We start from the raw sequence: 25,657 nt of genomic DNA on the forward strand, positions 1-25,657 counted from the left end.
TGAACCAACAAGACGAAACAGGTTTTGTCAGGTGCCAACCAAGAGTCAGATCTGAAGATATGCCAGAGACTCTTCTATCATGACAGAGCTTCTCCTGCAGGCAAATCCATGTGATATATCAAAACTACAGAACTAAGTTTGAGTAATTAGGGAAAAAAATATTATGATCCTCAAAAGATTTTTTGGGAGTGGTGGTGGGGTGATGGTGGAATCAACATGTGGATTGGTGGCTTTCCTCTGGGAGTTCTGACTTCTAATGTGGACTTGGACAAGTAGCATTCTCAGCTCTAGTACCCCGTTTGTAAAGCAGGGTAGGTATGATATGTGGAAACTGCCTTGTGAGAGAATATACCATATTTTTCGCTCCATAGTACGCACCTGACCATAGTACGCACCCAGTTTTTAGAGGAGGAAAACAAGGATTTTTTTTTGCTTTCTTGAATTGTCCTAGGCTCTGGCTCTGGCTTTTGTGTAGGCTCTGGCTCGGCACGGGCTCTGGCTCTCGCATTTGCTCCATAGGACGCACAGACTTTCCCCCCTTCCTTTTTGAGAGGGAAAATTGTGTCTTATGGAGCAAAAAATACAGTGCCTTGTAGTGCAAGGCAAAAAATAAATAATAGTGGGAACAACAAGTACCTGTAGCTGTGGAAAGATTGTGTGATCTGGGCCAGATGATCACTGTACTGCAGCAACTTTCCTGCACCCCAAGTGTTGCAGGCCTACATGCGCATGCTACATTTTTATTACACTGAGCCAGCAGCCACCACACCAACTTATTACACAATGGAAACAACCTGTATTGACAATTTCTGCGCGGATCATCACAACTGGACAGCATTTCCACCCATCGTGCAAACCACAGTGAAAGCATCAAATCAAAAGCCCAGTTAACTGTGTTACTAGCAGCCATCCCACAGCCACTAAACGTTCCAGGCAGAAGAGATAGCAAGCTTCCCTCGAAGGCACGGTGTTTAGGAATGTAACTAGCAGGCTCAAATTAAAATTCTGCCTCCAACTCCATCCATCAACTGATTTTTCAGGGATTGGTTTTATCTTAAGCAATGTATCTATAATATTATAAAAAATAAATATTGTGTAGAAGCATATACATACCCCAAGTAAAATGCCCTTGTCATTTAGGGAGGGAGGTTGTGGTAAAGGCCCAGAATTTTATAACAAAGTCTCTTGATATTGGTATAGGCTTTATACAGGTATCTGGACAAACGTTTCCTGCAGGATATGTTGTAAAATGACCCTCTTTCATCACTTTTGTCACAGTTGTCTGTTCACATTTTGCTAACTGACTGCGCAAGATCTATCAAGTAGGTAAAAGGTAAAAGCCCCCTGCTCCCCTTCTATCAAGTAGGCAAATTACATGAACCAACATCTGCATTTCTTATATTTTAATGAACTTCCTAAACTTGCACAAAAATAGTTCCACATCTGTATGCCCTTTAATTTCAAGCGGCACTTTTTAAAAATGGAAAATAAAATAAACAAATTCAGTGTTAACAGGACCTCAGATTAACAGCCTTGATTAAAAGCAATAAATAGAGATCAATACAATGGTTCATTGCAACGAGTGGTTTCACAAAAATCTGCAAAATGCTAAGTAAGGTGTTGCTTCAGGAGATCAGAAGAACACCAGAGAAACAGAAGCACAGTAATACACAAAATAAATCTTATTTTCAGTTGATTTTTAATATTAATTCTTTTCAATATGCCCATTGCCCACTTGAGTTTATTTTAGGCGAACATCACTACTAGAGAATGGGGAATGTCTCACAGCATTACTGAAAGTCCATAAACCAAGAACGAAGGTTTGTACCATCAGGCTGACACTCCAGGGTCCTGTAACCAGACCTCTTGGTCCATGCTGTGATGTGGAACTCCATGCCTTGTCATTCAATCTGTGGACAGGCTTCTTATATTAAGTTGCAGGAGAGGCCCCCTTTGTTAAGAGAGATGCTGCCAGAAAGAGCCACATGCTTTGCAAGCCAGTCATTTTCAGAGTGGGGTCAGGGCCAGCCCAAGACACTTTGGCACCTGAGAGGGACAAATCCTCTCATTAGCAATGCACCAAGAAGCTCAATGTAAGCTCCACTGAAATGAACAGGAGCTGCACAAGAACGTGACGGCACTTCTGCACACCTCATTTTGGTTTCAACGCAGCTTGCACAGGAAGCTTTCACAATAGCTTTGTTCCATGAGTTCAACACCCCAAATCTGCTGCCTCATTTTGTCTCACCTCTGGATGTGATGGACCAGAAGAACTTATCATTTTGGTTCCCCCCCCCTGTAGGGCTCCTGCTATTCCTAAATGACATTCACTTTGCAGGTGGTATTTGAGCCATGGTCATGAATATGCACGGAACCAGCTGTTTCATCTTCTCAGTCATCCAAAGCTGAGAGAGGAATCGCCTTTCTTCTGTAGGAAACAGCCAGCTGTGTGGAGCTTTAGGTCTCTACATTTAGATGCCTCTCACCTTTTGACAGATGAACCTCATGTTCAAGGGTATATATGCGACAGAGAGCTCCCTTTGGGTTTGGTCCAGCTCAGAACAGCAACGAGCTCTGAAGACGTATATCTGGATCTCAGGAAAGGACCTGCATTTCTTGGCTTCTCGCAATGACTGTACTGCCAACATTCGAAGTGAACTGGAGGGGGGTGTATAGACCCTGAACATTCTTCTTCAGAATTCAAATCGTACAAAATTATTTACAGCAGCCCTTCTTACCATCAAAACAAGTGATATTTGAAATGTCATGGCCTCCTGTGGCGTTCTACAGCAGTCCACTTCTGTAAGTTTCATATGTGATTGTTTTTGGACAGGTACGCTATAAGCGCCACGGCAACCCCTACATAGATGCCTGTTCCGATAGTGATGGACAGCACAGCCAAGAAGAGGGCTCGTCGTGAACTGGAGCTTGCATGGTGGAAGTCCCCTTTAGCAATGGCTTTGTTTGTCTGTAAGGGGATGAAAAGCTCTCTTTAGTAAACCTGGATATGGTGCACTCTGCAAATTTAAAGAGGAAAATTAATTTTTTTAGCCTTTTTTTTGTATACCGTATAGTTTGGGCTTTTAAAACTGGTGCTAAGGTAGAAATAGCCAAATACTACAAAGTCAGATCCATTCCATCAAGCACAGGAAGATAAAGGATTGCCCTGTCACAGACAAACTGGTGCATCGAATAGGACTTTCAGAGTTAGTAATTTTGTTGTCTTTGCCACCTGGTATCCATTTTTGGCATAAACAGATGAACCACATTAAGCTGCAGCCTCACTTCTTAAATGCCAAATAATATTTTTTTTTTACTAAATATTCAAAGCACTGGCACTGTGCACACAATAATTGACCCCCAATTTTTGACCATTTTAAAAAAGCAAAAAACATTGTCTTTTACATGGAAAAATACTGTGTGTGTGTGTGTGTGTGTGTGTGTGTGTGGACACACACACACACACACACAAATACACACAAACACAAATGTTACATGCAGCCTCATTATTCAATTTTTCAGAGGTTCCTCACCACCCACAATGTAGCAGGTAGGATTGCAATTTGCAGGGGAAGATTAGCTACCCATGGATGGGAAAATATATGTGTATTTATTCCAGGACATACTCACTGTATTATGTAGACATGTATGACTTTTACTGCTAAAATCTGGCAGAATCTCTCCCCCACCCCCTTGATCACATGCAAAATACAAATGTCAAAGTACAATATCATCTTGCAATAAACCTCATTACCTTCATTAACATGTGTGCATACAAACAGTGAACATCAGTACATCTAGGGGCAGCCCAAAATATTCTGGTGCTTGAAGAGGAAACTCAAAATGGCAGTCCCCTGCCCAATAATTACATATGGAACAATCCTTTGGGAAGTTCTTTGACACAAGCCCAGATGAAATGAAAAAGAGCTGCAAAAAACCACTTGTATGTTGTAGCATGCTGTAACTAGAGTAGGTCATTCTGCCATGGTTAATGGCAAAATCCTGCCTGTGAGTCCTAGAAAACCTAGTCTTGCAGGCTTTCCTACCTGGCCTGGGAGGGTGAGGCCCTGACTGACTCCAGCTACAAAAGCTGAGCCTACTGAACAGACTCTTGGGCTGGGAAATTACTTTTGTCATGTTTGTAATTATGTAAATCTTTTCATGTTGTAAGCCGTCTTGAGCATGGTTTTAACTACAGAAAGGCGGCATACAAATTAAATGATGATGAAAAAGAAGAAAATCTGACACCAGAGACATCCACCTCACATGACCTTGAGGAACGACATTGCCACCCCCCAAAATCAACCCTCCTTTGCTGTCCTGCAGGACACCTCTGCAGCGGCTATGAGTTCCAGCAGTTTCCTTTTTCGAGAAAAAAAAACAAAATATACTTGGCCACACTGTGGTTGCATCAAGATGACTGATGAGCCAATTTAACACAGTCTTCAGGCTGAAATGTTTTCAGCAGCAGGCCAAGAGCTTTAATAAATAAAAAGCAGGCACAAAACACAAACGGAATTCTAAGTTGGGGAATTCCGATCATCAGCAGCACAGGGCAAGCCAGCTTGTTCAAGAGCAGACAGAATTAAAGATAACAGTGCAGACTTCCTTGTAAAGGTCTTGGATCCTTCAGCATCGATCATCTTTAAATGTCTATTACCTAGAGCATCCTCACTCATTAGCCTAGGATGTCTCCACTATTTTAGTTTTCAGTATTTGCAATAGCACTGTACAAGTGGCAGGATGGCAAGCCTGACAGCAGTTCATAGGGGCTGGTGACATTTATATGATCATATGTGCCATGCGCTCGTGAAAATGGGTATATTTTTAGGGATTTTTGCAACAGAAGGAAGCCAATTGCTTAAATCAGTCTATAAAGTGACTGTCAAATTCACAGTAGCAAGAATGCACATTCCTTCCACCCTTTAATTTTATTTCTAGAGTGCTGAAACAAAGTAGGTGCTCTATATAAAACACAAGTCAGCGTAAGACACTCAGTGGACAGAGAGAGGTGGGAAATAGTAAAGGTGTCAGGTGAGAGAACAAAGATTTGAGTTTCATAGTGCAATCTTATACATGTGTATTGAGAAGTAAGCTCCACTAAATTCAATGCAGCTCCCTCCCAGGTAAGTGGGGACTGGATCACAGCCTCACACAGGCATTTAAAATTAGCAATGGAAGGAACCAGATGGATTCTCAATTCTATCCTGCATTAACAATGTTGGCAGATGGGGAAAATGCACTAAAGAGCCTCAATGCTTTTTTGATCTCTCATCAAAAATGATCTTGGTTTTGTGCTTCATTTGAATGCATTCTAGGATCAAAAGCCCTTCAGTTTGAAAGAAAAATTAAGGGACTTACAAATTCAAATGCACCAAGAAGTACCCTGTTTCTCATATTTTAAGGCATCCCCATAAAATAAGCCATAGCAGGATTTTTAAGCATTCAAGGAATATAAGCCATACCCCGAAAATAAGACATAGTGATAGGAGCAGCAGCAATGCCGGCCGTGGCAGGAGGAGGAGGAAAAAAATAAGACATCCCTTGAAAATAAGCCATAGTGTGTTTTTTTGAGGAAAAAATAAATATAAGACGTGTCTTATAATATGAGAAACACGGTATAGACATTATACATTAAAGTGCCCACATTAACTTCTGCCCCATGCAATAACCACATCCTATAGTCCTGTATACAGTGGTGCCTCGTAAGACGAATTTAATTCGTCCCGCGAGTCGCTTTGTATAGCGAAAAATTCGTTTTGCGAAGCAGCTCCCAAAGGGACGCATTGAAGTGCGGTTTCACATAGGGTGCCTCGCAAGACGAATAAAAAAAATTCGTCTTGCGAGGCACCCTATGGGACGAAAAAAGCACACCAAAGCACACCATAGGAAACTTCGTCTGCGAGTCTCCATTGAAATTGCAAAACGCATTCGTCTTGCGAAAAATTCGTCTTGTGAGGCATTCGTCTAGCGAGGTACCACTGTACTGTGTTTGCTTTCAACTTATACTTCATGCACCCACACATTTCCCCTTGGTCTTTCAGTCCCGATTCTCTTCTTTTGAAGGGTTGAAACTTTCAGTGATATATCAAATTTTAATAAGTTAAGCTTCGGAATTCTAAATTATTACTTCTGACAACCAACCTCTTGCATGGTGAGCTTATCTTAAGTACAATCTTCTGCATGTTTAGCCTAAAGTAAAGCCACCCAAGCACCTGCGCTGAGAATTTATCTCCTCTCTTTCAAATGCATGAAACGGACAGAACTCCTGAGTACAGTCGATAAGGCAAGCTTAAAATATCAGACCAGGGAGGGGAATAGTTGCTACACAGAAATAAAAATGGAGGCACAAGGTCACCCTGCCACCTACATACTCAGCTCTGTCTACGCAGTCCATGGTTTCATCACGCCCTCAGCATAAACAGGGCAGTGCATGCCTGCACACACTGCTAACTGAGATAACGGAATTCTACATTACCTCATGTGACAAATAGAAGGCAGCAATTCCCAGTGGCCAGAAACAACAGAGCATGGAGAACACACTGAGTCCGAGGTGGTCCCTGGGCGGCATCATAAGGAAATGGTCTTCACTGTCGGTGTCACTTGAATAATCGCTCTGGAACAGCAAGAGGAAGGGCACGTGAAGAGGAGACTGATTAGAGAGGCACATCCTTATTGCCTGCCCCTTTTGGATCTGTGGTCATTTATTTAAAGTTTGCTATATATCTGGGATAGCTAGCCGGTAGAGCATCAGGCTCTTGATTGATCTCAGGGTTGTGGGTTTGAGTCCCACATTGGGCAAAAGATTCCTGCACTGCCAGGAGTTGGATTAGAAGACCCCCAGGATCCCTTTCAACTCTACAATTCTATTATTCTATATCTTCAGAAGATATCTGATTAAAATAACTCCTTAAAATTGAACTGACTAGCCAAAAGCTTCGTTAAAAACTAGCACACCTTATTAATAATACTGTTGTGAATTTGGCTGCTCTGATCATTGGGAATAAGCAATCGGAACCTTGACAAAAAATGTATTATTTCCTAGCAACTGTGGGGGCTTTCTCAGATGAGCATGGGGGGGGGGGTCTCAGGTGGGTGCTCTGCAGTGGGAGGGGGTGAATTAGTGAAACAGGCAGCTTGCCTCGGACCTGGAAGAAAGACAGCTGAGGGTCTGTGGCTGAAACCGGGGATATGGTTTTGTGAAGGCTGCACAAGTTGCCCTCAGAGAATCTGCTGCCTGTTTTTAAGAGGCTCTGTATCTAGCTATATATCTAGGCTAACATTATAAAGAGTCCTTAAGAAAGTTGGGTGGTGTCTTGTACGCCTCCTTCCGCATAGCTGCCAAGTCTCCCGTTTTCCCCGGGAAATCCCCGTTTTTCCAGCTGTTCCTAGCTGAAAAAAATGGATTTTTTTGTTTCCCCCCGGTTTATTCTGGCGCGGCGGCCATTTTGGAACTGGGCGGAGCATGCTCAGAAGCGACTTTTGATGCTGCTCTGCCCAGTTCCAAAATGGCTGCAATGCGACTTCTGGCGCGGCGGCCATTTTGGAAGTGGGCAAAGCAGCATCAAAAGTCACTTCTGAGCATGCTCCGCCCAGTTCCAAAATGGCGGCAGCGCTACTTCCGGTCTGCTATTTCCGGCCCGGTCCCTTATTTCTCTGACAGCAACTTGGCAGGTATGTCCTTCCGGCAGCTCTAGAAGCCAAGCTGGTGCCAAACGTGTTGCTCTGCTTTCCTTTGGATCACATCAGTGAGGCTGAGGTGGGGGTCTTGTCATCTGGGCAGTCGAGGACCTTCAAGCTTGCACCCTGGGGCTGGTCCCTTCAGTGCTGCTACTGCAGCAGTTTGACTACACACACACACCCTGCCAGGCGCACTCCATTGTGTCTCAAGATAGGCTGTCTTTGTAAAAAAAATTGTTGGAATCTGTCTAAGTCTGCAGCGTGCTCTTGTTGAAAGAAAAGGAAACCCTGGCTGTAGAAAGTGCGTAGCACATTTCAAATGTTAAAGGCAGGTCAATATCATGATTGTGTAATATGAATTGGGGCAGGCAAGGTACAGACTGGTGGTTTCTTAAGGCTACCTACTGAGAAGTCTCTCCTCTTCCATCTGCCTCTGTAAGCCAAGGGACCTGTGTGAGTGATGGTGGTAATCCTGAATTTCAGAGGTGGACAGCATTATAAAGAAGCTCTCAAGTTCAGACAGAAAGTCCCCTAAACCCAGAGAAGGTGGTGTAAAGCCCACAGGCTGCCTTCAGTTGTCCTTCCCAGGAAAGGGACACCCTCCCTTTCCCCAGAACCTCTAACACAAGGAAGGATGAGTCACCACATGGATCATAAGGTTGCCACTTTGTGAAATGAAAAACAACAACACTGGTAGATGGTTTGGTTGCAGTAGGAAGGAGGCTTCTGAGTCACAAGGCAGGTCCCAAAACACATCCATCTGATGAAGCCTAGAGTGCTTAGCCAGGTTGAAGAACTGTTGAGAAAAACAAGCTTGCTCCGTTCATTTCTGGGAATTGTCCCCAAAGCAAAACAACAACAACAGCCAGGCATTTGGAATCAATTGCCAATGTTAGTGTTTCAAGGGAAATTCTGGCTGATGGCCATTTACATCCATTCCAGAGAGTTCTAGAATACATTTCATTATCTGGGGAAGGTAAAAAAGGTAGAAGTAAAGGACCCCTGGATGGTTAAGTCTAGTCAAAGGCGTCTATGGGGTGTGGCGCTCATCTCGCTTTCAGGCCGAGGGAGCCAGCATTTGTTTGCAGACAGCTTTCCAGGTCATGTGGCCATCTGTCATGGATGCTTTAGCTGAGATTCCTACATTGCAGGGGGTTGGACTAGATGACCCTTGGGTCCCTTCTAACTCTAAGATTCTATGATTCTAAGAAGCCAGGGTTAGCCCACAGTATGTGGGACTATAGAAGGCAAGTTGACACTTTTTTCTTGTTCATCACCAACTGAGCTTTCCACAAAATGAGAAAGCATTTGACCAAAAGGGGAATACATTCAGGCTTCATCTTTATGATTAGCATTATTTAGAACTTGCACATTAATCTTGGCTGCTTTTGGAAAAAGAAAATGGGGCTCATCATAACCACAATCAAGTTCTTTTTAGTTGTAGTAGTTTCTCAATGGCAGAAAGCTGAAGAGATGTTCTTAACCAGGGATAGGCAACCTAAGGCCCATGGGCCGGATGCGGCCCAATTGCCTTCTCAATCCGGTCCGCGGATGGTCCGGGAATCAGCGTGTTTTTACATGAGTAGAATGTGTGCTTTTATTTCAAATGCATCTCTGGGTTATTTTTGAGGCATAGGAATTTGTTCATTCCCCACCCCCCAAAAAAATATAGTCCGGCCCCCCCACATGGTCTGAGGGACAGTGGACCAGCCCACGGCTGAAAAAGGTTGCTGACCCGTGTTCTTAACACATTCTACTCTATGTACACTTTCTCCTCTCCCCTGTTGAATTGAGTCTGTTTGCCCTCCTAGGCAGGCGAATTTGTGGACAGGCTCTGAGCCGCTCTAGTGAACTGACGAATAACAGGCAGGAGGTCTTGGACAATTCCCTGGGTGCGGGACCAACTTACCAATGGGGGCACTTGGCCCTGTGCCCAGGGACAGAATAAATTGTGGCCTGCCAGGCTAATTGAGCCTTTCATTGGATCTTCGTGCAGCATTGGATTAAGGGATCAGGACCTACCTTGAGACTCAGCTTCGGGTCCAGGAGGAGTGGCTTCTGTCCAATGCTCAGACAGGGGCTAGGGCCATACCACTCCTCGAACAGGGACCTCTTGGGGGGCACCCCATCTGATCTAAGGCATAGGTTAATTCTGTTTCCAGAGCAGCTGTTTATCAGCTCCATCTGGTACGCAGGCTGAGACCCTACCTGCCGGCGGACTGCCTCGCCAGAGTAGTGCATGCTCTAGTTATCTCCCGCTTGGAGTACTGCAATGCGCTCTATGTAGGGCTACCTTTGAAGGTGACCTGGAAACTACAACTAATCAATAATAATAATAATAATAATAATAATAATAATAATAATAATAATAATATATTTATACCCCGCCCATCTGGCCGGGTCTCTCCCGCCACTCTGGGCGGCTTCCAACACACATCAAAATACATTAAAATATCACAGACTAAAAACTTCCCTAAACAGGACTGCCTTTAGGTATTTTCTAAATGTCAGGTAGTTGTTTATCCCTCTGACCTCTAATGGGAGGGTGTTCCACAGGGCAGGTGCCACTACCGAGAAGGCCCTCTGTCTGGTTCCCTGTAACCTCACTTCTCGCAATGAGGGAACCGCCAGAAGGCCCTCGGTGCTGGACCTCAGTGTCTGGGCTGAATGGTGGGGGTGGAGACGCTCCTTCAGGTATACAGGACCAAGGCCGTTTAGGGCTTTAAAGGTCAGCACCAACACTTTGAATTGTGCGGCAGCTAGACTGGTGACTGGGAGCAGCTGCCGAGACCACATAACACTGGTCTTGAAAGGGCTACATTGGTTCCCAGTACGTTTCCTTTACCCTTTACCTATGTTCTTGGAGAAAGAGTTTAATTTGCTGTTCTGGACTCTATCTGGAAAATGAGGAACGGTTTGTTCTATTTCATCTCTTGCAAAGGTAAAGCCAACAAAGACCATGAGTGTTTTGTTTTTGTTTTTGTTTTAAATGACGTCTATACAATAAGATTCCACTACCATACTGAGTGATTTTTTTAAAAAAAAAATGCTTCTTGGTCTTTTTGTTAAGATCAAGTGTAGAATTCTGTAGACATTAAATTGGCCAAGGTCCAGCAAACATTTGCTGTGGAAAGAGACACTTCTGCTGTATAAAAGAGCATGGCAGCTCAAGTGAAAAGCTCAGTGCACTGACACCCTCCCATGAAATGTTAATCTAACTTTTCATAATTCAGAACTTTTGTTATTCAATATTTCTCAAATCTTAACATTTATCAATCAGCAGTAAATGGCTGAAAGGAGTACTAATGTATTCATAATCATTTGAAGTTGCAGCCATTATTCATGCATGGCAGCTTCAGAATGGTCATAAATAGTTTAGTGCCTGAATAAAGTTAATCTGCAGCCTCCCCCTTCCTGATTTGCAGTGCAATCCTGTAACTGTCTACTGTATTTAGAAGTAAGTCTCAGAGTTCAATGGGGCTTCTCCCAGGTAAGTGTTGTAGGACTGCAGACTAAGACATTTGTCTGGGGATGTGTGCTTTTTTATCTTTGTGTTCTCAGTAGTCTGCACTAACTTCCCCTCATCACCAGCCTTCCTAAATATTGAATGTGTGTGTCTCTGAGGGAGAGGGGGCAGAGAGAGAGAGACAGAGAAAGATGTGACTTGGCAATTATATAAAAAGCATCTCACACACATGCAAAATCTCAATGTTCTGTCATGCTCTAGAATAACTCCAAAGCCAGCCTGGGTTAAGATTGTGCCTACAGCAGAGGGAATGAGGCACAAGAAAAAAGACTGAACTTGGCTTTTCTCGAGAAAAGTCCTGAAATTCTTTTATTAAGTCTGATCCCATCCAATATACGAAAGGATAGAGTAAATATCTTACTCTATGCAAGTGCAGCTGCCAGGATTCTAATTGCAGCAAACTGGAAAGGAGATAGATTACCAACGGTTCAAGAGTGGCAGGAAAAATTAATAGATTATTTGAGGATGGCGAAACTAACGGCTATAATCAGAAATGTATCTAGGCAAAAAATTATGGAAGAATGGAAATATGTCCAAGATTATCTGGAGAAAGAAAATTTAGAAAACAATTTAGTGATGTGCTTAGAATAAAAACATAAGAGAAAACATAATAATAGATAATGCAGAGATCTGTAAATAAGTAAAGTAGGAGATATAGCAATGGACAAAGAATACATAAAGGGAAGCATGCTGTAAATAATAGGAAGTAAAAAAAAAATTTTCCTTTTCCCCTCTCTTCTTCTCTTTTTTTTCTTTTTCTTTTTTTTCTCCTTCTTTGTGATGTTGTTGATTCATTTATGTATGCTTTTTTACCAATTTTGGTGTAAATGTTTTTTTTACACTATGTAAATGTGGTATTTCTTTTGATATTTCTTTGGCTTTTTACTAAATTATTATTATTATTTTGTATCTATTAAAAATTATCTGAACAAAGAATTTTAAAAATTAAAAAAGACTGAACTTGGCACAGTGACTAAGGCTAAGGAAGAGGTTCTCAATAGATAACCTTCAGCATGAAACTGGAGAGGAGCTACAGTCGTTCGTGAGGAGGGGTGAAATTCATGAAAGTGGGAAATATTTCAAGGGCAACCCAACTGTTTGAAATGTTTAGTGAGGGCAGTTTTATCATGGGTGACAGATGCAAAGTAACAATTTCTTTAAAAACAAAAACAAAAAAGAAAAGATAGTGATGGTGCAGGCTCTTCTCAATAGCCGTCAGCTGGCACCTGCCATTTTTGTTTCCCAGAATGCCTCAGACATAACATTATTCTGGACTTTCTGGGAAACAAAAATGGCAGCTGCCCACTGGTGGATACTGAAAGGAGCCCCACCAATTGTGGCATTAACTCTTCAAAGAAACTGGGGAGGGGGGGAAACTGCCACTGCTAATAATTTCACTCTGCTGGAAAATTCACCGAAACTCTCTTCCCTTCACCTTCTGTGCATAGTGTGATGAATTTAGAACAGTGGCAGTATTTTTGCTCGGCCATAAATCAGTCCACAAGTTTACTGATTGTAACTTCCAGGAAAGTTTGGTGTATCATGGACAGGGACTCCAACTAACAGCTCATCTGCCAGCAGTTGAATCTCCAGCCCTTCTGCTGGTTGATGTGTCTAGGGTGGGGTGGGGGGCTACTAATATGCCACTCCTTCTGCCCACTGTAGCTAGCGTGCCAGTCTCAAGTGACCCTCCTGTTGGGATAACTGAGAAACATTTCACCACCACCCCTTGAATATGGGCCCTGTGAGCATGAGGAGCCCACTTCAGAAAAGAAAATCAATCAAGTGACTACTCTGCCTCTACAAATAATAGAATCATAGAGTTGGAAGAGACCACAAGGGCCATCCAGTCCAACCCCCTGCCAAGCAGGAAACACCATCAAAGCATTCTTGACATATGGCTGTCAAGCCTCTGCTTAAAGACCTCCAAAGAAGGAGACTCCACCACACTTCTTGGCAGCAAATTCCACTGTCGAAGAGCTCTTACTGTCAGGAAGTTTAGGTGGAATCCTTTTTCTTGTAGCTTGAATCCATTGCTCTGTGTCCGCTTCTCTGGAGCAGCAGAAAACAATGTGCTCATCATTTGGCATCTGAGCATACAGTGCAAACACCAGCAGCAAATAAGTCTTCATGGGTATAGCTGCATGTGTGAAGACTTCTGCACAATTAAGAATCCTATACAACTGGGGTTCCAGACTGTGTGAAAACCTTCAAGCATGATGCGCATTCTGTATGTGTGGCTACTGGGGGCAGAGGAAGCTGGCGTGTGGAGGGTGGGCACTCAGTGTGCCCTTGCTTCCATCTCGCACGCTGATTCAATACATGAGCAGGGGAATAGAATAGAGCACTGAGTGCAGAACAGGTGAACCTGGTTACATACCAATAAATATGTAATTTGCTATTAAAATTACCTGGTGAAAGCACTAGCTCCTAGCTACTAACCAGGAATCCAGGGAGAATTCCTTCTCAGCCATGCCAGCTGGTGACTGACAGCTTGTTCACAGAAAAGAAAGTGTCTGACGGAAATAGACAAGGAAGGTAGTCTGGCAAGAAAGCAATGGCGAGCGTCAGGGCTACACCTGGAATTTACAGTCCAGGTGTGTATCAGAAACAAGTTCCCACTCTGGTTGGCATGCATGCCTCTTTATCCTCACAACAGTCCTAGGAGGAAGATTAGGCAATGTGATAATGGTTGGTCCAAGTTCACACTGTGCAGGGATTGAATTTGGGTCTCCTCAAACTAAATACAGCACCCACAGCTACACCATGCTAAAACATTTTGTTTCTTCTCTCCATTCCAATACTTGCTCTCATTCAAATGTTTAGTTAAAAGCCTTCAGATCTGTAGACTAATCTCAAGATTACCATTGAGGCTGAATTAAAAATATTTCTACAGGTTTCAGTGCAAGCACAGATTATTATTTTCCTGGAGAAAACAGAACTCTCCAATGTATCAGCATTTTGCATTGTGTAGATCAGTACTGTGATCAGAAACTCTTAAGAGCGAACAGTTGAAGATGCAATTGAAGACACTAAAAATAAGAACACGTTAGAATTTTGGAAGCTGGCATGAAACCGAGTAAGGAGAGACACATTGGATAAAAATCCGAATTAGGAGGCATTCTGAACTATGTTTTGGAAGGACACCGTTATTTAAGACAAGGGGTGGGAAAGAGTTTTCAACCTGAGGGCCGCATTCCCTTGAGAGCAACATCCCAGGGGCTGTGTGAGCAGAGGGTTGAGCCAGAGGCAATAGGACTGCATTTGCACAGTCGGTGACATGCCTCGCCCTAGTTCTCTGTGCTGGCAAGCAAGAGGCATTATCACACTTCAAAGACACATTCCAGCAAGACAAAAGTACTTGGGGAGAGCATGGAGCAGGGCCAATGAATAATGTGACCTAGAGAGGAAGCGTAGCCTAGGGACATTCCTGACTGCTGGGTGGGGGTGCCCAGGCCTGAAGCTCCCCACCCACCCCTAATTTAGGCACTTCGCTGAGAGTAACAGTAGAAAGAACACCAAACATATTCCCAAGAAAAAGTCACTCAAACCAATGCATCAGCTACCAACAGAGAGGAATGTTGCCTATGAGAATTAGTATCTAAACTCCAATGTATAGTTGGTGATAGTCTTGCCAAAGAAGCAACTCAGAGGCTCGCCAAATGAAGAAAAAGGCTTAGAAAGACTTTTTTTATTTTAAGGGATGTGAAATTGAGCCATTAAAGACTGTGGTCCCCCCTCCCCTTTTATTTTTATTTTTTTACCAGGCTGAGAGTATAAGAAAAGCAAGATTATTTCCGTTCATGGGCTGTCTTAATTAAATTGAGCCAGTCAGCAGACTAAATATCAATGAACCCAAGTTTTACACCTGGGCAATGCTGGAGGTTTTTGTGCACATGGACTGGTGTCGATGGTGCACTTGGATAATTTTAGGCTCTGGACTTAATGGAGGATTCCTGTTTTGATGGCTACTACTTTGTTTACTTCAAAATATGGCAAGCCAGCCCTGCTCATTCATCTCAGTTGGGCTTTGAACCTCAACCCAAAGTCCTGCCCTGATGGCACCATTGGCTGCTGAGATAAAGGAAACTAGATTTTGTTGTTGTTGTTGTTTTAAAATTTTTGGCTGTGTGGAGAAACACCCCTGGTTTCTCAATTTCTCCTGAGAGCTACATTTCAATTAAAATGATAGCATGACTTTAGGGAGGGGGGCTATGATTCTCCCAATCTTAGTAAAAAATAAATCAATCAGATAACAGCATTCAGTTTGACTTTTTTCTGCTTTTGCAAAAATGAAATCAAAAAGAACATATCGAGAACATCTAACGACTGTGCAATGGAAAAGAAATTGCGCCAGCATCCAGACCTGCATGATTTCATTTTATATTCTATACACATTTTGTAATTTGCTTCCTTATCGGCATGGGGCTTTTCATTGGCTGAAGAATGTATTCCTGGCACTATTTAATGTATAGGAGCAAATCTTTGGAACAACGTCAGGCAACTAATATAATTGTCTGCTAGGGATCCTGCATCTGAGCAATGATATTAGGGATGGCTGGGTAACTAGGCAAGAATATTAATTCCAGTACAATTTGTATTGCAGTACTTTAACTGCTTTCCACAAAGATTTAGACAGCACACGAGACTACAACTGAAGCAAAGTACCTTCGAGTCTCATTGATTTCACATGTGCTTAAATGTATCCCATTGAAAACAACTGAAATTAAAACAGTTTCACTTTGCTTGCATTGGGCTCTGCAAGGGAAGAGTCTCATTTGCTTCCAAAATAAAAAATTTAAAAATGAAAGACACAAAACAATAGCAGTCTATTTTCTCTCAGGATTTTAGGACATCTCATAGGGTTGTCACCTGTCCTGTATAATACAGGATTGTCCTGTATTTCAATGTAAAATGCTATGTCCTGTACTGATACAGTCTGTCCCTCTCTCTGCCAAGTTAGGGATCCTCTCCAAATCCATGTTTTCAATTGAAAGGGTGTGTGTAAGATCATGTGGTATTAAGCTCTGGGTAGCAAAACACAGACTAATTCACAAATGTGTGTGTGTGTGTGTGTGCGTATACGAGAGAGAGAGAGAGAGAGAGATTTTGTAATAGATTTTCCTTTACTCTACACCACATGGTCAAAGGAAGAGGATATTGCAAGTACCAAGCAGGGAGCCAAATATTTACCTGCTCCCCCACCTGATGTTTCAGGACTGTCCCAAGTGTAGCCTAAAAATCCACAAACTGAAAATGAAGGTAGTTTTGAGGAAACATCCAGTGGGTTTTACTCATGACTTTTCACTTACACTGAAGCCACACACCATTTTAAGAACTGCCATCGTACAAGCTTCGTTTAAATACATGTGTTGACTGACAACCACTCTGAGCAAACAGAACATGTTTCAACTATATGTATTCTTCCACACTGGTATTAATTAAACACATAAACAGCAATACACAAACACTAGAATCTTAGTGGTGTCACCTGAAAAACAGAAATAAAAACTTATTTTAAGTTTGTTTTAAAATATACAGTATTTTTCAAAACAAACTCACCACTTGAGCAGGGAAGGATTCTCTGACTGCGTAATTCTGCTATGTCTCTGCACTGGGAATACGTGACCTAATGGAGAGATGTAGCAGAATTACTCACCTGCAATGGGAGACCAGCTGGAAGGATGGTAGCCCAGAGTAGCCACTCATGCAGAGAGGGAACGGGCAACCTCTTCTGTTGGTGGTCCATTTGGACTCCAAGTAGTCTTTAATCGTGTAATAATAAAGGCATACCATTGGACCAGACCACATCATAGAAAAACTCCTGCAACTAATGACAAGAAGACCTGCCTAACCTCTACTTCCTGAAAGTCATCCTCTTCTTCCACTTCATAGGAGAGGGTATGGATCTTGATCTCATCCGTGGAGAGGCTAACAGAGTATCCCAGGCTGTCTTTGGTGGGTGACCTGTCTTCAATGAAGGTCGTTTCACAGCACTCTGCACTCACACTTTCTCCCCACGATCGCAGCATGCTTTCTGAATAGAGGATGATATTCGGGTGGTAGCGGGACTCCACTCTCTGTGGTAGTGTGTTGGGGTCAAGGAGTTGCTGCACCGGGTCATTCCGTGGGTAGCCTGGAGAGTAGAGAGCACCAATCTGCCGACTCGGATACTGGGGGGTGGGGTACACAGACACCAAACCTTCCCTGCCCTCGGTCATCAAGTTTCTGGTGTTAATCAGCCCATTCCTCTTCTTGGCGTCAGCGGCTTTGCTGTGCTTAACGACACTCTTCTGCTCAACCAAGCCATCCATCCTGTTTTCCTTCTCCTCTACCATCTCCCTGAAGTGGAATCTTTGTGGACGGTTATCCCATGGGATGAAGAGATCCTATACCCTGAGGCATGGGGAAGGGAATAAAAACCACAAATTAGCACAAAAGCCTCCTTCATCCCTAGGCCTTACAAATCACTTTTCCTGGGCAATTTGCTTCTTGTGTGGAAATGATAGGGCCGGAAATTATTTCACAACAGAGGATTCTCATGGCATTGAAAAGATACTGTAGTGAAAGGGCTAAGAGACAGAGCTGTTAACCATCACCATCACTATATTTGTATGCCACCTATTCCATAGTTAAAACCATGGAATCTGTGACGCTCTGTCCCATCTGGAGCAGCCGGGGAGTTAGGCGAGGCTGCTGTTTGTGGATTTTAGCTCTGCTTTTAACACTATCCTCCCCCCTAGACTGATGTCCAAACTAGAGGCGCTTAGACTTTTTATCTCCATTTGTCTTTGGGTTTTAACCCCCAGAGGGTTAGAGTGGGGTCATATATGTCCACAGCCCTTAGCCTCAACACCGGCTCCCCACAGGGTTGTGTGTTGAGTCCCCTGCTCTATATCCTCTACACGTATGATTGTACAGCTATCCACTCCAGCGACAAAATCATCGAGTTTGCTGATGACACCACTGTGGTGGGGCTCATTTATGGGGGGATGAGTCCGCCTATCAGGACGAGGTGGAGCGGCTCTATGGTTGGTGTGGAGATAATAATCTGGTCCTTAATACGGCCAAGACCAAGGAACTGGTGGTGGACTATAGGAAGGAAAAGCCGGACATTCAGCCCCTGTATATTGGTGTGGACCAGGTGGAGAGGGTGGCTGTATTTAAGTTTTTGGGTGTTACCATAGAGCAGAGTATGACCTGGAGCGTGAATACCACTGCTCTGGTGAAGAAGGCCCAGCAGAGAATATATTTCCTCAGACTTTTAACAAGGAACAAGCTGAGTGAGAGACTGCTGGTGTCCTTCTACCAAGGCTCCATAGAGAGCATTCTTACATACTCTATCTGTGCTTGGTTTTCCAGCTGCACAGTCATGGACAGGAAAGTGCTCCAGAAGGTCATAACCACAGCCCAAAAGATTATTGGTCATCCTCTCCCATCTCTGGAAGAACTATACAATTCCCGTTGCCTTAAAAAAGCAAATAATATTTTACAGGATCCATCTCATTCTGGATATAGTCTTTTTGCACCGTTGCCTTCGGGCAAGAGATACAGAACAATCAAATCAAGAACGAATAGATTAAAGAACAGTTTCTATCCAAGAGCTATGCATCTTAAATGCTGTAACTAAATAATATGATCTTGGGGAGTTGTGATGAGTGTGTATGTATTTATGTGTGTGAGTGGCTGTAATTGTATTTTTGTTTTGTTTTATGGGATGGCATTCAATTTCGTTGTACTATGTACAATGACTATAAAGAATCTATTCTATTCTATTCTATTATATTCTATGCTCAAGGAGGCTTACAACAGGAAAAGGTTTACATAATTATCACTAAATGGACTTAGTCAAGTTAGTATTCACTCAAACTCAGCACCTGCTCCCCCTTCTGCAAGATGACATTGGACCACAATATGGTCTAGCTAGACCCCTGCTTCTCAAACTATCTGATGTGGTGGACTAGCAATTCCCCCACCCCAATGTGCCAGGTACAAGTACCATATTTGGTCCCTGAAGCGTTCCCCCCAGCCTTGGCTGTCCCTGAGGAATGACAGCCAATGGCTTGTGGACCAGTGCCTAGTTCATGAACCACCACTTTGAGTAGTCCTGGTCTAGAGCAGGCATCCCCAAACTGTGGCCCTCCAGATGTTTTAGCCTACAACTCCCATGATCCCTAGCTAACAGGACTAGTGGCCGGGGAGGATGGGAATTGTAGTCCAAAACATCTGGAGGGCCGAAGTTTGGGGATGCCTAGTCTAGAGGGACTGCTGTTTTACCCCCACCACGTCTCCTATGTTCTAACACCCAATTTCATTCAATTGACAAATGTTTACACACTTGCATTAGCATGGGAAAGGAAAGTCAAGCTAGAATCGCAAAAACCATTTTTAGTAGAACCTTTTCGTGTTGTATTTGGCACTACAATGGCATAACCTGCTGTGAACATAAAACGAATGCAGGTTTATCAGGCAAATCAGGGCTGCATTTCACACAGGAATTAAATCTTAATGCTTAAAAATCCCCTTTCAGGAACAGCTAACACAAGCAAGATAAAAACGGGATTCTCAGGAACATTACAGAGTCCTGAATTACAAAGGTTTTTAACCACGTGTGTTTGAAATTAATTTCTGTAGGAGACAGTATTTTTTCACCCTTCTTTAAATGTGCAGGGTGGGTGGGAATACACTCCTGTTAAGATTTTTATATCATGTCTGGTAATGTGTCCCAATGACATATGAGGCTGAAAATATTCTGTAGAACTTGTTTCTCTTATCACAGTGCTGCACAAGCTTCTCACTGCCGCACAATGTACCTATGGCCCTTCCTGGGGTTGGATTGCTGTACTTTAGCTATTCATTCACTTATGAGACTTGTAACCGCCCCCCCCCTCCATCGTAAGACATTAGGAAGGGTAACAACAAACATACAAAGTCCTGTACCCACTCATCAAATTAGATAAAATGTCAACTGTCTGTTGGCTTTTCTTTTTACCACAGAGATCGGCACTTCCACAGCATGCAAAAACGTCTGAAGCAAGAGACAGATCTGCAACTGGCACCTAAAGAAAGCGCTGGCACTGGGTCATGATTCTGGCCAACCCAGAACCAGTCCCTTTAGATGACCCAGCTTCACTAGTCCTCCATCATGTAAAGAGGTTGCGTCTCCTTTCCAATACACAAACTGGTATTATGGCAGGGAAACTGGTCAACTCGGCAGTAATGAAAATTTTGACAGCTCCCATCTCCTTCCTTTTGTTATCTTGCTTGCTTCCTCCTCCAGCCCCGGGCATTTTCTGTGCTATGTGCAACCTCGGTGAGTCACCTGTCCATCAGAGCCCAAGCTGCCAATCTTGCTTTGTCCCTCATGGCCCCCCCCCTCCCATGACCATCCAAGATGCTGCATTGCTTGAAGACAACCCTAGGTTTGTGCCATGAACTCCTAGGCTAATCTCACTTTCTAAAATTATTGATTTGCTTCCCTGAAGCACCATTCTGCTTTCCACCACCTCTGCCCTCTTGCCTCTTATCCTTAAAAAACTTCAAAAAAGTGGTTGTTGGGGTTCTTACATGTCAATGTGCCAGACTCAAAGGGGCAAAATGAACTCTCAAGCCCTTCAAGATCCTATTAAGCAGGACTGCTTCCAAATGATTCTTAAGGACCATCTCCTTTCAGAGTTCCCTGATAACATCAAGGAACACTGGACCAAGCTAAAAACATCCATTATTGCAGCCTGTGAGCAAACTATTGGACACCAAACCAAGAAACACCAGGACTGGTTTGATGAGACTGACAGTGAGGTTGAACGCATGATTGACAAGAAAAGGAAGGCCTTTCAGATCTGGCAAAGAGACAGAAACTGTGCCACTAAGAAAAAAAACCTATGCCAACACTAAGGCTGAGGTTCAAAGAAGAACCAGAGAACTAAAGAACACCAGGTGGATTTAAAAAAAAGCTCAAGAGATCCAGCACTGAGCCGACATTCATGATGTACAGAGTTTCTTTAAAGCCACAAAGACCATCTATGGGTCATTAAATTATGGTATAACCCCCCTACACTCTACAGACCACACTTCTAAAAGATAAAGAAGCTATCGAACTGCGCTGGAAAAAACATTACTAGCACCTCCTAAACCACAACTCCCCCGTAGCTGCTGAGGTGTCCTCACAAATTCTGCAAAAACAAATTAGAGATGAGCTTGCAGTATCTCCAAATCTGGGAGAGAAATTAACCAAATGAAAAACAACAAAGCCAGCAACCTGATGAGATACCTGCCAGTCTTCAAAGTGGGTGGAATTGAACTTACACAACAACTTCACAAGCCCATCAAAAAATATTGGAGACAGAGGAGATCCTAGCAGACTTTAGGGATGTCAAAATTATCAATCTTTTTTAAAAAGGTGATTGAGTGGATTGCGGAAACTATCGAAGCATCTCTTTATTAGCTGCGGCCGGCAAAATTATTGTAAAGATATTAGCAAACTGTCTCTTAAAAATATCCAAGGCTACCCTTCCTGAATCCCAAAGGGGAACAGTGGACATGATTTTCACCGCTCGACAGCTTCAAGCAAAATGCAGAGAGCAAAACCAACCCTTGCATATGGTGTTTATTGACCTGACTAAGGCCACTTTACTACATTCATTTAAGAAGCTAAGTTTGCAAATTGCTATAGAATTCTAAATTGGTTTCTGAACCTGCAGACATGACCAAACAACAGTGACCAAACAAACACAGCTACCGCTAGTAGCTTGCTTTACTTCCTGACAGTAAGAGCTGTTCGACAGTGGAATTTGCTGCCAAGAAGTGTTGTGGAGTCTCTTTCTTTGGAGGTCTTTAAGCAGAGGCTTGACAGGCATATGTCAAGAATGCTTTGATGGTGTTTCGTGCTTGGCAGGGGGTTGGACTGGATGGCCCTTGTGGTCTCTTCCAACTCTATGATTCTATGATTCTAGTCAGTCACATCAAAGACTCCTCCTATCAAGGATAGTGAGAGTGATCTGGCTGCAATATTGGTTACCCCACTGATTGCCAGGGTTGATCTGGCTGACTTGCCAGGAGTCCCCTGCCTCCCTCACCACTCAGTGTGCCCCTCTCCCAAAGCAGTGAGCTCAGTGGAAGAGGACGGGTATCCCAAATGGAGAGGTTAGGTAAGGACTCTGCTGCATCAGCCCAAGGGTTCATCTAGTCCAGGATCCTGCTCCGAAAACATGGCAACCCTAAATTGTTCATACCCAGCTATCGGCATGAACAGTGCATTTTGAGACTACAGTGCAAAAGCTGGTTTGCCTGTTAACCTTCAGAAGTGAGGAAACACGTACTTGTTTTGCGTGTAGAAGGAAATGAACTCTGTTGCACCACCAGAGATACAAGCAGAGCTAACCCATTCATGTCTTAAGTAGCAGAATAAGTAGCAGTTGTACTTAGTTTACCTGGGTATACCAGCTATACAATTTAAACCAATCTTGGGAGCATCTCATTCCTGATCTCTTTATTGGTCTCTGGTGGAAGATTTACAGAGGAGTAGCCCAGTTAGCCTGCTGCAGCAAACAGGTCAGATTCTTGTGTCATAAGCTTTGTGGACTACACAGGTCACTTCAACAGATGCATGAATCTATGGCCAGAGGGAAATGCAATGCAATCAAGTACTGTGATATTTATGTAATTAACAGTACGTAATTTGCAAACTGTTGTTGATATCACAGATAGCCTGGCATTGGTAAATCAATTTAAATCCTTTGCTGGATATCCACTGAAATCTTGATGCTTTGATGCTGTTTCCTGCTCGGCAGGGGGTTGGACTGGATGGCCCTTGTGGTCTCTTCCAACTCTACGATTCTATGATTCTATGGATAGTACTGTATTGCAACTCCACAGTTTCATGCCAACGTTTAAGCTGCCACAGGATTCTAAAACAAGTAAAGCAAGGTCTGAAATACATGTATTTTCCTCATTAGCAGAGTAATGTGTGAATCTACTCTGTCACCTTCTGCCCTGATGCTCAGGCTCAGCACCGCACAGCTCTCCCCATATGGCAAACAGGTTGGGCGAAACCATGAGCAGAAGCTGCAGTTTTGCATGTTTCCACACACAGACTCACTCAAACTCTGTGGGCACAAAATCAAGCTCTTGTGTTTTATGTTAATTAAATCTATTAAAAAAACCAACAGCCTTTGCCTCTGTGTTTGCAATCATTGACACATTAGAATGCCGCTTGCTACAAAAGCGCACAATAAGGTAGGTATATAATAAGGTAATGGATTTATCTAATAATGCAACACTCCTGAAGAACGGTCACTCAATTCCTCACCTCCTCCTCCACACTGCAAGCTCCTGCATGCTCCCCAAAAGCAACCCCTTTCTCTGGGTGGGGAAGAATAAATACATTCGTTGTATCCTTTGTTGATTATAGATTAGTAATTATTGTAATTGATAAGTGTAAACAGTTTATTATTTGATGATGTTTAATTTTACTGTTTACTATTAGTTTCTAATGGATTATTGAATATTGCTTTATTTGATATAAGTTGTTTATTTTAAAATTGTTGTGACTTTTTAAATATTGGATCAGATTGTTGCTATTAATGTTCGATGTTTTATTATGTTTTTATATGAGTTGGAAGCCACCCAGAGTGGCTGGGGCAACCCAGCCAGAAGGGCAGCGTATTATTATTATTATTATTATTATTATTATTATTATTATTAGCTGCTCTAATAAGTTGCAACCTGGGAGTAAGGCCCACTGAATTCATTGGGACTTACTTCATAGTAGACTTTCATAAGAATGTGTTGTTAGTCATTTTCACAGAAGTTTGTTCTACATTGCCAAAGGGACTTCCTTTAGCATCTCCCCTTAAATCTTCTCCATTCATTCCCAGGACAGAGATGTTTACTGAGCATGTTCCCTTGGGGAGAAATCACTGGAAATGGTTTTGGAGCTGAGCGCTCTCGACAGTCCCTTCTTTGCCAGATTGCACCAGGCCAGCTCACAGCGCTCTCTTCTGCTGTAGCCAGAAGAGGCGCCTCTTGGTCCGCAGCTGCTGCCCGGCCTCCCTGCCTGCGGGATCCCGCCTGCTGTTTCTCCGAGTTAACATGGACGATCCCCTTTGATGCGTCTCATTCGGGAGGAGCCCGTCGATGTGGCTCCCGATGCGCCTGTGCTATTGACAGAGCTCCGTCGGCGGAGCATGAGGCTCTTAATCTCGGGGTCGTGGGTTCGAGCCCCATGCGGAGCAAAAGATTCCTGCATTGCAGGGAGTTGGACTAGAAGATGACCCTCGGAGTCCCTTCCAACTCTACCTTTCTGTGACTGCAGCTCGCCCAAAGCCCATACACACAGCCCATACCTGAATGGATTTCTACCGAGGGGTAGACCCTTCTCACGGTCTCCCAGGGTGGAAGGACCCCAACAGTAGAGCAGAAGCGCCCAAAGCGCCGCGTCTCCCGGCAAGCGAAGCGGCGCACCAGCGAAAGGAGGAGACGCGAGTTCGGGGGCGCCGCTCCGCTCCACGCGATTACTCACCCCCAGGGCCAGGCGAGCGAAACCACGCGGGGGCCGTGCGTGCCCGAAAGATCGGGGCTGGCGACGACGTGGAGAAGCGGCTGGCTGCCGACTTCGCCTTGCCGTCGTTGGTTGGACCCGCCGCCCGAGGAGGAGGCAACTCACTGAACCTTCGCTGCTGCGGGGAGCTGCCGGAGCCTCTTCGTCGAGGGTCTTTCCCCGCCGCCCGCCAGAGGTCCCAAGAGCTGGGTTCCCCCCCTCCAAAGTCCCGAGGGTCCTTCCCCGCAGTGCTGCGCCACTTCGGAACCGCGGGGAGAAGGCAAAGGCGTGCGTCCCCCCCGCCCCGTCTTGGCTGGGGCATAGGCGGGACGGACGCAGTTTCCATCTCTCCCCCTTCCCCTCCCGGGACTTACCTCCGGGCCAAACGGCGGTCGCAGCAAGGTGACCTCCGTCGGGCGGGCGGGCGGGCGGTCGAGGCTGGGACTTGCAGGACAAGCGCTCCGCCGGCGGCCTCACCCTGCGGCGCCCCAGGGCAGCGCGCAAAGTGGAGCCCTGGGCGGCGGCTCTAGGCAGAGAAGCTCCGCACCGGATCGGAAGCAGTCCGAGGCGAAACAGTCGCAGGCAGCGGCAGTAGGAGCTGCCGCATGGCACGAAGGCTGCAAGCCAGGGCGCAGCGCCGCAGCCCGGGGAGAGCGGAGAGCGGCAAGGTTTCGCCGCCGCCGCTGCTGCTGCATCTGTGGCTTGACAGGAGGAATTTACACCCCTGCACCGAGAATCGGTTAGGAGAGGGGCGGGGGGGTGCGCGCAAAGATCCCCCCGGGTCCTAGAGGGAGCTCAGGGCTGTGCATGCGACAGTGAGCTAGGCAGGAGGCGGCCTCTCCGCCCGCGGGAAGCTGCGAACCGTGGCGAAACGTCGGCGCAAATCTGCGAAACGCATGCGATGCACAGTGCCG

At 44.4% G+C, this 25,657-nt stretch overlaps 1 protein-coding gene across 3 annotated transcripts; it reads right to left on the reverse strand.

The window, feature by feature from the left end:
* Positions 1-1,388: 1,388 nt before the first annotated feature.
* On the reverse strand, positions 1,389-25,447 carry SYNDIG1 (synapse differentiation inducing 1). 3 transcript variants are annotated; one of them, XM_088674989.1, is made up of 4 exons: positions 25,118-25,447; positions 17,062-17,602; positions 6,479-6,616; positions 1,389-2,968 (listed from the first exon to the last, which is right to left on the reverse strand). In XM_088674989.1, the coding sequence occupies exons 2-4, from the start codon at positions 17,542-17,544 to the stop codon at positions 2,810-2,812; spliced, it is 780 nt and encodes a 259-aa protein (XP_088531115.1). In that variant the 5' UTR covers positions 17,545-17,602; positions 25,118-25,447; the 3' UTR covers positions 1,389-2,809. The 3 variants fall into 3 exon arrangements, with proteins under 3 accessions (XP_088531115.1, XP_088531117.1, XP_088531116.1); XM_088674991.1 differs by having other exon boundaries at positions 1,389-3,017; XM_088674990.1 differs by having other exon boundaries at positions 24,726-25,123.
* Between the last annotated feature and the right edge of the window lie 210 nt (positions 25,448-25,657).

The sequence above is a fragment of the Zootoca vivipara genome, chromosome 8 (assembly GCF_965207765.1).
Source record: "Zootoca vivipara chromosome 8, rZooViv2.hap1.1, whole genome shotgun sequence".
In the NCBI taxonomy this organism is placed as follows: Eukaryota; Metazoa; Chordata; class Lepidosauria; order Squamata; family Lacertidae; genus Zootoca; species Zootoca vivipara.